This window comes from Ooceraea biroi, chromosome 4 (genome assembly GCF_003672135.1).
Source record: "Ooceraea biroi isolate clonal line C1 chromosome 4, Obir_v5.4, whole genome shotgun sequence".
NCBI classification, from domain to species: domain Eukaryota; kingdom Metazoa; phylum Arthropoda; class Insecta; order Hymenoptera; family Formicidae; genus Ooceraea; species Ooceraea biroi.
The window spans coordinates 5,324,112-5,337,440 of record NC_039509.1 but is presented as its reverse complement, the minus strand read 5'-3'; the positions used below and the strand labels follow the sequence as shown (position 1 = coordinate 5,337,440).

Here is a 13,329-nt window from a genome sequence, read left to right as displayed (position 1 = left end):
TAGCATGGACTGAAAATTGATCAATTTTATATTTTATATATTATATGAAGATATATCTGTTTTCTATTTCTGCAAAGAAGCTGCGTTGGCGACACAATTACTATGACAGACGCGTTTATAACTAATAAAGTAATAATAGTTAATTAATAATTTTATGGGTAAGTATAATCTGATAGATGCAGTTGGCAGCGTGCATATATTTTTATCTTACAATATTCAAACGCTCGCAAAAATGTTTTGCATCTTCAGTAAATTATATTGACTAAAAGAGCTCAAACATCTCTGAAAACATTGATTCTTCTTTCCTTTCGGAGCGTATATCGTAAAAATGAAAAATAGAGAAAATTTTTTCATATGAAAATTGAATGGTTTCAAAAGTGTAATATATAATGACAAAAGTTTATAATGACATTTCCAGATTAAAAAAAATATAATTTTTAACATGTCTGCACTACCTACTATTTCTTTTCTAATATAATTTTGAATAGAAATTTTATTTTAATACTTTATACCTAATTCAATCCATTACATACATGCAGAAGGGATCGACCGCACATTCTTTCTTTCAAAGATCGGTGGAAGATTTATTAGCGTGCCTGGAGCACTTTACGAGTTCGCAACTTCGCGATCATCTCAGCGCGTGAGACTGCGTTCATTTTATTTGCTAGTCATTTAGCCAAGCATCTAGTCTAACAAATTTGTAGGCGTGCAGTTAATATATAAAAAATATGTCCGACCATCAGATATTGCCAGTATCGCGATTTAAAATATGCATCTGAATTATTTGCCAGTCCTTCTTATTTATATCTCACAATTTTACATGAAGTCTTCTTTTGCATTGCCAATTGTTAAAGGATTCTGCTGATTCTGTGTTTCATTGAAATGCTGATATCAAATCGCAAACAATATAGATTATTACGAAATTTATAAATATTTTGAAATGTACAAATTTATTAATAATTAGGATATAAAATCCATTATTACACAAAGTATAAAATATCCGCTATTGTTAGCGGATAAAGATCTAGATATAACATAGAAAATATTATGGTAGAAGATTTAAATTAATCGTTGCTAGAATTATTTTTAGAGATAAAAAGGACAGAATAAAAAACCGCGGAACAATTATTCTAAAATTATGATTCCTCAATATGCCGATATAGTTTATCTGTGTTGCAGGTTTTTATAGCACAATTTGTTACGCTTATTAGGCATATTTTTAATGCACTTGAAAAGATAGCGAAATATATGCAAAGTAAAACATATTGCAAAATCATAAATAATAGTTGTTCAGCAGAAAATCTCACAGCAGTTGCAAAACTGCTAATTCTGCTGAACGTAGCCATTGTAAAATAAAAAAAATTTGTGGCCTCTTTCCACTACTCTTGTTTCATTTAAGCTCCTTCATTTTTTCTGCACCACACTTTTCAAAACTATCTTTCTAAATCTCCTTCCCCTCACTTCTCCACAACTCCACTACGGCTACTTTATTTCCTCTTTTTTATATCTTTATACTCGCATCTTATATTTTATTTCTGTACAAACATTTTATTATACATGAAAATATTTAATAAGTGTTTTTTTTATACTTAATACTTAAAGATATATTTAGAGATAAAATAAAAGATTTATTGTTTAAGGTTGTTAAAACTTTTTAGTAAGTAAAGAAGTAATAATTTAAAAAGTTTCTTTTACGATCCACTTAACTTGAAAATTAATTTATTTTACTTGAGTCATTTAGTTTAATTTTTGCTGACTTCCCAATTAGCAAATTCAGTTTTGATTTTCGTTTGCTGACACGCATCAATGAGACCTACTTACGACAAGAAAAATTTGTTAATTCATTGTGACCTAAATCCGTGTATTATCAATCTTAATTAACATAAAATTTATTTACAAAACCATATCTAGGCACATATTATGTTAAAGTTGAGATTCAATAAAATTAATTTTCTTATATGTAATAAAACTAATACAGCAAAAAAGACATTAAAAGTGAACGAAAAGAATATTTCGTCCATGCAACATTGCCATGTGCGCATGCTTGTCTCTTAAAGAGAAAAAGAATAAAAGGATGAAATTCATGAGTCGTTTCATTGTTGAGTAAGAACTATTGGATTGATAAGAGCGCAAAGAGAATCAATTTTATTTTTTCCAGATGTGATAATTTTCAAAACTTTGGAGTTTTTTAATGACAGAACAGAGGAGTGTACGATTAATTAAAATGAATATATTTTTCTCAAGTTTTGTTATGTACATGGTAAGTAAAGTTAATATTGCTATTATGTATATTCATACATTAATATAAGTATCGAAAAATATTAATAAAAAATTGTTCTGGATTATTAATACATTAATATATATTTTTTAACAAAAATTTTGTTAAATAGATATTACTTGCAAATACTGTCGAGATTTTGACAGAGAATAATGATGGAAAATTGTCTGGAGTAATATTATCGAAAGAAGAATTGCAATCATACTTCCGAGTAAAAAGAGCCACATCTGACGATGCAAGATCTGAATTGATAAATCGTGAATTCGACAAAATAATTGAATTTATCAATGTTTTGGACGAAGTGGATAATTTTATTTATGATAAGACAAAAACTTTTGTTCGCAAACTGAATGCAATGTACGACGTGGATGAGACCGAAAGATACCACAAATCTCGTTCTATATCAAATCCTAATATTAAATAATTTAAATAATAATTAACGTTGTAAAACATTAAGAATTTGTAAATTAATTAATCTTTTTCGTATTGTATAATTGTAAAATGTGCAGTTTGTACGCATTATATATTAAACACTAAACATTTAGACACAATTGATAATAAGAGTGAACTAATAAATTTTTAGTCTTTAAATATCCCAGAAAGAATCCGAAATTTCAGATCTAAAATGTTTGACGAATATTGTACAACTATAAATTGAATGATTGAAATATACACACCGACATTGATTTAGATTCTACTTCTAAAAAAGATATTTATTGCTTTGCTAGTTTGCAAAACTGTAAACGTGTTGTTTTAATATTCCCAAAGAAAAAGATTTACGAGTTTCATTATTGAAAATTATCAAGACAGTACAAATTTGTGCACAATGCACATGATAATTTTATACATAATTTAATTATATTATATAAATAATATTTTGTCGAGATCTAAATTAAAAATTTTACTCCAACGTAGGCGAACGAATGGAGTGAATTAAAACGAGTGAATTAAATTCAGCATCCAATGTAATAACTTCCAGTATCATTAAGGTCATCGATAATAAACAAGAAGATAAGAGAGTACTACGCATAACGATGAGCGTATTGGATTCGCACTCAATATGTTAATTTGGCCAAATTAAATAACGCAAAGATTCGTTAATTTAATTGCCATTTGTCAATGATTATTCAATTCTTATAGTAAAGAAAAACAATTGTAAATAATAAGTTAACCGATAAAGTATAAAACAAGTCTAAAATTATTATAGGGATTTTAATAACTTTAATGCAAATTGTGAAATAAAATAAAATTAATGTATAAAAAAATAAAATAAAATAAAATAAAATAAATGTGCATAATTATAGATTGCACAATAAAAATATTCATTTTTGAAAGAGGGAGAAATGGAACTAGAGAACAGGGTAAATGAACATGTAGTTGTTATTATGCCAAGGTTTTATTAACAATTACTTGCTATTAATTAAGTCTGTCTATGACATGATATGAGATATGACAGATACTGGTTAACTCAAAGTTCGATTTTTCAACCGTATGTTTATTCAAGACTGTCCAAAAGTGGGTGAATAATTTATATGATATTCCTTTATTTTATGCTTGAGGCGTCGTGGCATGCTGAGTCAACTGATTCTTCAGGTTTTGAGAAGCCTCCACAGCGATATCAATTGCCTGTTTGGTCATCTTAGCAATACCTTCTTGAACTATGGCAGAATTTTCACTAATACTCTTAGCAGCGTTTTCGGATTCCGTCACGAGTGTCTGAATTCCCTCTTGGAACGTGGAACGTAGCTGATTCACCTGTTCCGTGGTCTCTGGATTAACGTTTAGTTTATCAACCATCTCGGAGAGCCTTGTCTTTACATTTGTCCACAAAGTTTCCAATTCGGGAGTCTTGTTCTTCACCTATAAGTATTCCATTATGCATACAGCTAGACCTCAAATTTTAGGAAACGAAGTTTAAATTAAAAAGAAGTCCGACATAAAAGTAAATGAATGCAGGCCAATAACGTAAAGTGTAAACGCAAAAAATACAAATATCGTTTTAAATAAAAAATATGATACATATGCCTAATTGTTTCAAATAGTTAAGATATCTAAAAAATTTGGATAATATAAAAAAATGGCATGAGACTTTGACATATTCTATTTAAAAAGAAACAAATGTGTAATTTTTGTTGTAAATTTTTCTTGTAAATTAACATAAAAAGTGATAGAATAACAGAAGCAAAACGTGTGAAAAAAGAAATTTCCTTTCTTATTTAAAAATTACTATTTTTATCAATTAAAATGCTTAAGTTGCCGACTTTAAACAATGACATAGTTTAAGTAACTATTTCAAGACCGCACAATTGTGCGGTCAATTGTGTGCCAATTGGCTGCAATAAATTGCGTGCGATATTTCTATCAAGTATAAACTATATATTACTTTGGACATTTTTATATAATTTTTATATAATATAAAGTTAATATAGTAAATTTTCTTACATAATTTTGTGACGCATTCGTGTTATATATATATTATAATAAAATTATATTAATATATATATATATATATAAAATTATTTCCTTTAAAGAAAAAACTTAAAAAAATATAATAATTTTGCAGATGTTTAAAATAAAAAAAGTCTTACATTTTACAGCAGAGAAATAAGCAGAAACGTGTTAATAATTGTTTATGTGATTCTTTTTATTTGTTTACATGCATTTCAATAATATATAATTTTTTAATAGTTGTGTGTGTGTGTTTGTGCGGTTGTGCGTATCATGCAATATCGACATTAATAATGATTTAAAATATTATTATTAGATTTACAAATCATGTACACGCAAACACACACACACACACATGTATATGTATATTTAACTGTGTGAATTATCTTTGCATTAATTAAAAATGTAGACCGTTGGTTTTTCTTGATAATTTGCTGAGAATGCAAATAATTTCCTACGTGAAGAATTAGGCGATGCGGTGATATTTCTCTAACGTTAAAAGTGTGTAATCTCTATGTACTTGGCGAGGTTGTGCGCCGGTACTGCGAACAGGTAAACCAGTCTTTAATGTCCCAAGTGAATGCACAATTAAAAAATAGTCGATATATTTTTATTGAATATATTTTTCTATATTTTATGATATATTTTTACTGAATAAATAATTTCAAAAGTCTAACACCGAGAAGGTAATAACTGTATAGTGGTTTTGAGCGTTAAAAAACAGACATGGTTCATCTGATTTATCAGATAAAAACACATATGTAGATTTTTAAATATAATTAAATTTAAATATAATAAATATATTTTAAATATCGCTTACCTCATCAGTTATGTTTCTGATGTATGCCTGGACATTGGTAGCAAGGTTGCTGCTCTGCTCCTTGAAAGTGTTAACAAGTTCTTCCTGATTAGGCAAGTTCAGCTGCTGCTGTATCTGAGCACCCAGGTTGTTGATGAGATTCTGAGCTTCCCTGATATGATCGGATATCTGGAGAGGCTGAGTCTCCTGAGGATCATCTCCGCTGGCTGGCACAACCTTGCTCTCAACGGCAATGAAGGCAACGCCTAAGATGATCGCGAGTAAGCACTTCATTGCGTTAGTATTTTCTCCTTGGTCAACCGGGAAACGACTGATGCGCAGGATGGACATCCCATTCCCTTTTATAGGCGTCTCTTATCAAAGGGGCAAAGTGCTTATTATCTTGTTTCGACCACGACGACTTGTGTCTTTTACATCTTTCTCACTGCATTCCCAGAAGAAAGTTTTAAATCTGTATCCGCGCTTGCAGATTTCGATATCCGAAAGTATAAACACTGATATGTTGAAATTTTCCGACTCATACTCGTTTGTAACTTTTTGTGCTTTTCTAAGAAATTAATTATTCAGATCAATGCAAATAATATAAAAAGAATTTATCGCTGTAGAATACGATTTACTTCATTTTATTATAAAACTTGTTACACTCACACATTATTCTGTTTATAAATGTTGAAATTTTATTTTTACATTAAAATTTTTTATATGCGTACGCATGTGTTTTAAATTAGTATAATAGTATATTTTTGTGACAAAGAAAACAGTAATCAGTAATAAACTTTTTTCTTCAAATAATATCCTTTAATCGTAGTTTTTTATTGTACTCACATTTAAAAAAAGTATTTCATTAAAACGAAAAATAAGTTTTAAAAAGAATTGTTTTTAAATTACTTGCAAAAATTATTTATTTACAAGATACAAGAACATAAGCCGAAATTAATTGTTTTGTTACGTATATTATTGTAATAATGACTCTTTCATTCACATACACACGCGCGCGCACGTACCTACATACACAAAGCTTACACAAAGTTATATATTATTTAATTATATTCATAATATTTAATATTTAATTTATATGTTTTTATTAAACATATAAATTAAATAAAGGGTGAGTCTTCACGGAAAGAGTACAAGATAAATAATAATTATTATTTATATGTTTACAATACTTATAAGCAAATGTTTTTTTGACACATTTATAAGTTTTAAAACATGTACTTTTTACAGATCGATTTTCGCGGGAAATGATATAAATAAATGAAAAACTACATTCTTATATTATTATATATAAACTTTTTGTTTGTAAAAGTGGGAATGGTACAAGTTCAAATTCTTGGTCACTCCAGAGGTGGCGTATCGTTTCTATGGTATCGCTTCTTCCGAGCTCATTTCTACAAACTTGTGCGATAAGAGAAACATCTTATCTCAATAGACGACCACTTTCGTGCACTAAGATTTACTGAATTTACAGACAGAAACGAACCTTGGAAGAGAAAATCTCTTCTTTGATAATTGTTTCAACCTTTTCAACGCAACATTATAATATATTATATTTACATTATATATTTGCTTTAAAAATATCGATAAAAGCTTTGATGATTTCATTGAATTATCTGAAATATAATTTTATTAAATCAGATGTTTTTCGTTCTTTAAATGTATTTAGTGTATTTGTAGCAAACTTAGTAGTATTTAATAGCTTTCAACATTTGAGTTGTGCATAATACAGTTTGCAATAAATCAATGGATGATTGATTTAGGAGGATACTGCAAAGGGATCAAGGTTCAAGGCGATATCAAAATTATTATCAATCTTAACTGACATCCGTTTTTTGCTTTACGAGACATTACATCAGCTGGATGAAGATACGTTTAGAGACGAACGTACGTGTACTATATTCACATATTTACACACAAGCTGCTGACTCCGCGATGACGTCCAGTTCACATTTTTGAGGGGCAAAGTTGTGCACATTCTTTAAAACGTTGTTTATTTCATATGTACATCAAATTAATTTCTACGTGTCGCTTTGCTCATATAATCACTTACTACATCATGTGTCTTTTAAAAAATGAAGATGAATTAAAACAGTAAATTTTGCCTAAAACTGGTTAGACTTTAAATAGCTAAACTAGATAGTAATCTAAATTAGGTATAAAAATTTTTCTATTAGTTTCCCTTCTAAAATGTATTACATGTAAATTTCCATTTTTGAAATAATTAGCGATTAAAATCTAATTAATTCTAAAAGAAAGATACAAATTCGGTTCTGTTAAGCTACAAGTTAGTTTCATACTATTAGAAAGATTATTTGTTTCTTTTGAGAAGATATATCCAAAGTTAAATACATATATATATATATATGTATATATATATGTATATGATTAAATATCATATATGTTGTACATATTCAAGAATTAATAAAAAATACTAATAATGTAAAAGTTATTTTAAAAAATACAAAAATAACAAACAACAAATTTCTATTACTTTTACATAGAATTACATAGAATAAAAATTACTGTTTTCAATGTATTCATAATTCATACTCGTAGGTTCCAAATATTGCAATGCTTGTGTAGCCTTTCAGTAACGTGATGAGTTATCTATTTAACTATCTTTAATCACAGAGAGCCTTGACCTGGTTATCTTCATCTGGTAATTTTCATTTATCCACGAAATATCGCCCCACGTACTTTTCTCCTGCATCTTCCCCTTATGCAAATTTTCAATCGCAATTAGTTATTTAGATAAATTACTAGTTTCAGTTTCCAATTTTCTGTTTTTGATTTATTAGTAAAATATGGAATAGATGCATTAAAACAATTCTACGATGATGTCTCAGCATAGAAAGAAGTTCTTTATTTTTTTTGTAATTTTTTACAATATGAGAGGTACGTAAGATTATAGTTAATTGTACATTAATTAGTATTAATGCATATTTCTTTTTTTCTTCATATATATTAATTTCATAATAGTTACGATTTCCGAATGAGTATGTTATTTTATTTAATATAAAATAAAGAGACTATATAAAAGAGTATATTGTTGACTTTCAAACTCACTGGAACATATATGATACACGTTATTACATAAATTTCGTTCATTCGAATTAATTTTGACTGTATAATATTTTATTTCATTCGAAATTTTGAATTTTCATGACAATCAAAGAGAGACATATGACGTTTTCTGAACATTTCCACTTTTGTTCAATGCAATTTAATTGTATTTAAGTTAATCCAACGCATTGCTTATTCAAATATGCCGCTGATAATATCTTGCGTCCGCTTTGTTATCTTGTCTACATCATTTCTGATGTTGTCTTTTACTCCGTCTTTCACCTTGTTCATGTTCTCATGAATACCGCCTACAACATTTTCTACAATCTTCGTACCTTCCTTTATATTTTCCGTTATTTTCCCTTGGATTTCATTGGTCACTTTCCCCATCATGTCTCCTGTTTTTCCCATAATATCTTTCGCCCTATTCTTTGCATCCTCTATCATATCTCCGGTCTTTTCCATGACATCCTCAGCCATACCTTTAACTTTTCCTCGAAGTTCCTTAATCTTCTTATTCGCCTCTTCAATTTTCTTTTTAATCTCCTCAGTTCTTTCGCCGAGCCTGTCAATTACTTTTTTTACCGTCTCTTGAACTTGACTAATAATATTTTTCGTTATCTCTAGAAAATCACCAATAGTATCTTTCCAATTCCCTTTAACTCCTTCAGCGATTTCCTGGACCTTCTTAATTCTTTTCTGTATCTCGTTCTTTATATTCTCGCCAATTTCTACCGTCCGTTCTTTCAAATTCTTAACAATTTTCTCGACTTCGTTTGTGAAGTACTCTCTCATTTTATCGAAGTTTTCTTTAGTTTTTTCCAAGACATCAGTCACTATTGTCGTGCTTTGCTTTTTTATTTTTTCAATAATCTCTTGAGTCTTCTTCTGAATTTCGTTGACCTTACCCTTAATTTTCTCCTTAACGTTGTCAAGGTTCTCTCGGATTTTTTCATCGAATTCCTTAATTTCGCTGACAATTTTGCTACTTATCTCCATCATCTTATTCCTAATATTTTCAACTTGCTTTTTAATTTCTCCGTCAACGTTTTCAACGATATCTTTCGCACTCTCTCTGATCTTGTTGATATTGTTCTCGATATTTGTTTTCAGTTCTGAGGCAATTTCCATCGTTTGTTTCTTTATTTCTTCGATAATCTCTTGTGCCTTCTTCTGATGCTTGCTGACTTCGCCCTTAATTTTCTCCGTAATTTCGTCAACGTCCTTTCGGACTTTTTCATTGAATTCCTTAGCTTTCGTAAAAATGTTGTTACTTATCTCAATCATGTCATTTATAATGGTTTCAGCTCGTTTCTTAATTTCTCCTCCAACCTTGTCAGTGATATCTTTCGCACTCTCTTTGATCATGTTGATGTCACTTTCTATATCTTTTATCAGCTTTGAAGCAGTGTCCGCCGTTCGTTCTTTTATTTCTTTGAAAATCTCTTGTGTCACCTTCTGAATTTCGCTGACTTCATCCTTAATTTTCTCCTTAACGTTGTCAAGGTTCTCTCGGAGTTTTTCACTGAATTCCTTAATGTCTTTGACAGTGCGGCTACTTATCTCCGTTATAGTGTCTATAAGAGCCTCAACTCGTTGTTTAACTTCTCCTTCAGCCTTCCCAGCGATATCTTTCGCATCCTCTTTGATGTTGTTGATATCATTCTCTATAATTTGCGCCAGCTTTAAGGCAGTTGCCGCCGTCAGGTCTTTTATATCTTCGATAACTATTCTGGTGTTATCTACTTTCTTATCCAGCTGCCTCTTAATTTCATCAACGTTGTCCTGCGTCTTCCCCACAAAATCCTTTACCCTCACTTTGATCTCTCCGACAATATTTTCCGCGTTATTCTTTATTCCTTCCACCAATTGTTCTTTATTCTTCTGCATCTCATCTCGAATATTTTTCAACACATTTTCCGTTATCTCTTCCACCTTCGTGTTCAACTTTTCCTTTATGTCGACGCCTTTCTGCCAAATTCCCTTTCCATCATCGAGAATCTTATTAAGGTTCTTCTTAATTTCGGTCTCAAGATTTTCCACAGTTTCTTTTATTTTGTTCTCAATAGTGTTCTTAATGTTAATGCCCTTTTCAAAGATATCTCCAATGATACCATAATTTTCTACGCCTACGTTATTTATCCGCGCCTCTTCATTTATCTTTTTGCGAATCTCATTCAGTTTACTCTTGACATCGTCTATAGAGTTCCTTAATGTGTCTTTAATTTTTTTAATAATATTCCAAATATTATTCTCATCGATCTCCACAATGTCTTCTATCTTTTCGTCCTCGTTAGTTGTAACTTCCTCGAATCCATCATCCTGGGAATTTCTGCTGACATCTTCAGAAATCTCCTCTTCCTCCAAACTTTTCTGTACATTTAAAGTGCCTTCTTCTAAGTTCTCGCCGAAAATGTTGGACAACAGTTCAACCGTGGGCGCATCTTCTATATTTTCCAGTCGTACTGGGATAGCCTGATAAGCGATTAGTAAAACAAGGATTTATATTTTTAAATTCATTATAAGCATGTTAGATATGCTAGTGAAAAGATATTGAAAAATCTGTCATGTATTGTTAACATTATGTCAATAACAAATTACACGTAATACATAAATCATGTGAAAATAATTACACTATTTAAATAATTACATTACACTATTTAAGATATGGAAGAAAATATGCGTTGCATGCTTTATGTTATTTTGTAAAGATGCATTTGTTACCAGATTTGTCAACTACTCGAATATTTATTTTCATTACTTTTTAATAAAAGTCCTTTCATAAATATTGATTTGATGTATCAATTAGTGTTTAAAGTGCATTTTATTTTTCTTTAATATATTTTTGAAATTTGCAAATCCAAAGTTTCTAAAAAATTTGGCTTTTGTTTATTATATTAAGACAAATCATTACAGCACTCAGTCAACCTCGTTCTCGTTGATATGATAAGATCTAAACAACATGATATTCACACAATTGTAGATAATAACTTACCAGGCTCCTATAGCACAAAGTAATTAGAATGGCCAGCAGAAAAACAACACGTGCCATTGCGGTTTCGAAAGAGTTACCGCAACCGTACAAATGACAGTCTGCCACGAAGAGCAGATAAAAGATCGTGATTCAGAGATACAATGACTTAAATAGGTATACGCTTATATATTAACCGTAATTTATTTATTATTGTCACAAGGCTCGCTCTCTCTCTCTCTTTCTGTCCAAGAGTTTTAATCTAATTCTCATTTGCTGACGTATTATTTGAGATGGCACACCTGCGCTAACTTCGTTGAATACTGTCTGTCTTTACTGTGCACGATAAAGCTACGTGATAATTTGAAATGATTAATTATATATATTCGACAAAATCATGCCAGACATATAACATCTCTTTGCCGAGAAAAGATATGACAAATGTACCGTTGACTGTTCAATCATAAGTTTATAAAACATAACGAAGAGATTTTATTAACATTAATATGTTATTAATGTTAATAAAATCATAATAAGTAATAAAACATTAATATGTTATGAATAATTTATATTTTCAATTCGAAAATTCTAAATTTCTGAAATTCTAAAATTCTAAATCTATAAAATTCTTTGTAAATAATGTCCGCTGTAATTAATATTTTCATTTATTGTATAATATATGATGACACATGATAATATATAACATATAAATAAATTTTTTGATATTGCAGAGATAGGTTGCGGTTTGTGGCACAAATTGGCACAAATCTAGCACATTCTAACACAATTGAGAAAAATAAAAAATTCAAAAAGTGCGAGGCTAACGGCCGCTGGCACACACGTGCCAGCGGCCGTTATCAAGCAACAAGCATGAATATACTCGGCCAAGGGGAAGGACAAGTGCCGTTGGCATCTTTTTCTAATATTTATTACAATAATATTGCCTAAAACATTTTGTCTATTGCCTTGCTGCGCAAGATTTGTACTTCCTCGCGCTGATTTTACATCTTTTTTAATTAATATCTCGATAATTATTGCGAAGATTGCTATTATAATTAATTTATAATTAATTTATAATTTATTATATTATAATTAATTAAAGAGAATGCAAAGAGAACGGTACAACACTTTTCTTTTCAACTCAATGCAATCTAGTTCCACGAGCATTGGTACTTTCTTTTATTATGTTACAATTTTATTATCCTGTGTACAACATATTATAGATATCTTCATTATAAAAATCTCTTTTTATTAATCAAACTTAAAATTCTTTCATTATAAAAACGAATATGGCTAAAAAAGGAAAATTACTCGATTCTACATATATCTGGTACAATTTACTATATTTGTGTAAATATTATATGTATGCCAAACATAAAACAAGGTTATTTCAAAAATTATGTATAGAGTTATGTACTGTATTAGTACAGTATTATCTACAGTTTTTTTTCCATTCGATTTAACTGAGAATGGTCACACAAGTGTTGCGATGACGAATGAATGAAGGCAAACAATGCTTTCGTTATCAATGAAAATTAGCGGCTTTATGCGCATTATGTAAACTCCGCGACTTTAAAATATGAAATGTATTATCAAGATAAACAATGAATACTTAATTAATGATATAAAAAATTAATAAAATTAATTAAAAATTACTTAAAAAATGAATGATAGAAGAAATGATAGAAAAAATTAATGTGAAAATAAAAAATGAATGAAAGTTTTGAAATCATTAATACACTTAAGAGA

The 13,329-nt window shown here is 29.4% G+C and overlaps 3 protein-coding genes across 3 annotated transcripts; 1 reads left to right on the top strand and 2 right to left on the bottom strand.

The window, feature by feature from the left end:
• Positions 1-1,557: 1,557 nt before the first annotated feature.
• Positions 1,558-2,975, top strand: LOC105286383. The gene is made up of 2 exons (XM_011351322.3): positions 1,558-2,260; positions 2,391-2,975. The coding sequence occupies exons 1-2, from the start codon at positions 2,192-2,194 to the stop codon at positions 2,700-2,702; spliced, it is 381 nt and encodes a 126-aa protein (XP_011349624.1). The 5' UTR covers positions 1,558-2,191; the 3' UTR covers positions 2,703-2,975.
• A 680-nt stretch (positions 2,976-3,655) lies between these two features.
• LOC105286382 lies at positions 3,656-5,891 on the bottom strand. The gene is made up of 2 exons (XM_026969092.1): positions 5,547-5,891; positions 3,656-4,138 (listed from the first exon to the last, which is right to left on the bottom strand). Exons 1-2 carry the CDS (start codon positions 5,874-5,876, stop codon positions 3,827-3,829), a joined length of 642 nt encoding a protein of 213 aa, XP_026824893.1. The 5' UTR covers positions 5,877-5,891; the 3' UTR covers positions 3,656-3,826.
• Positions 5,892-8,386: 2,495 nt separating this feature from the next.
• On the bottom strand, positions 8,387-11,111 carry LOC105286388 (chromosome partition protein Smc; the record flags this gene model as incomplete). Its single annotated transcript, XM_026968915.1, has 2 exons — positions 8,387-10,292; positions 10,356-11,111. Coding segments are annotated over 2 exons (2,247 nt in total), but the record flags the coding sequence as incomplete, so codon positions are not given.
• Between the last annotated feature and the right edge of the window lie 2,218 nt (positions 11,112-13,329).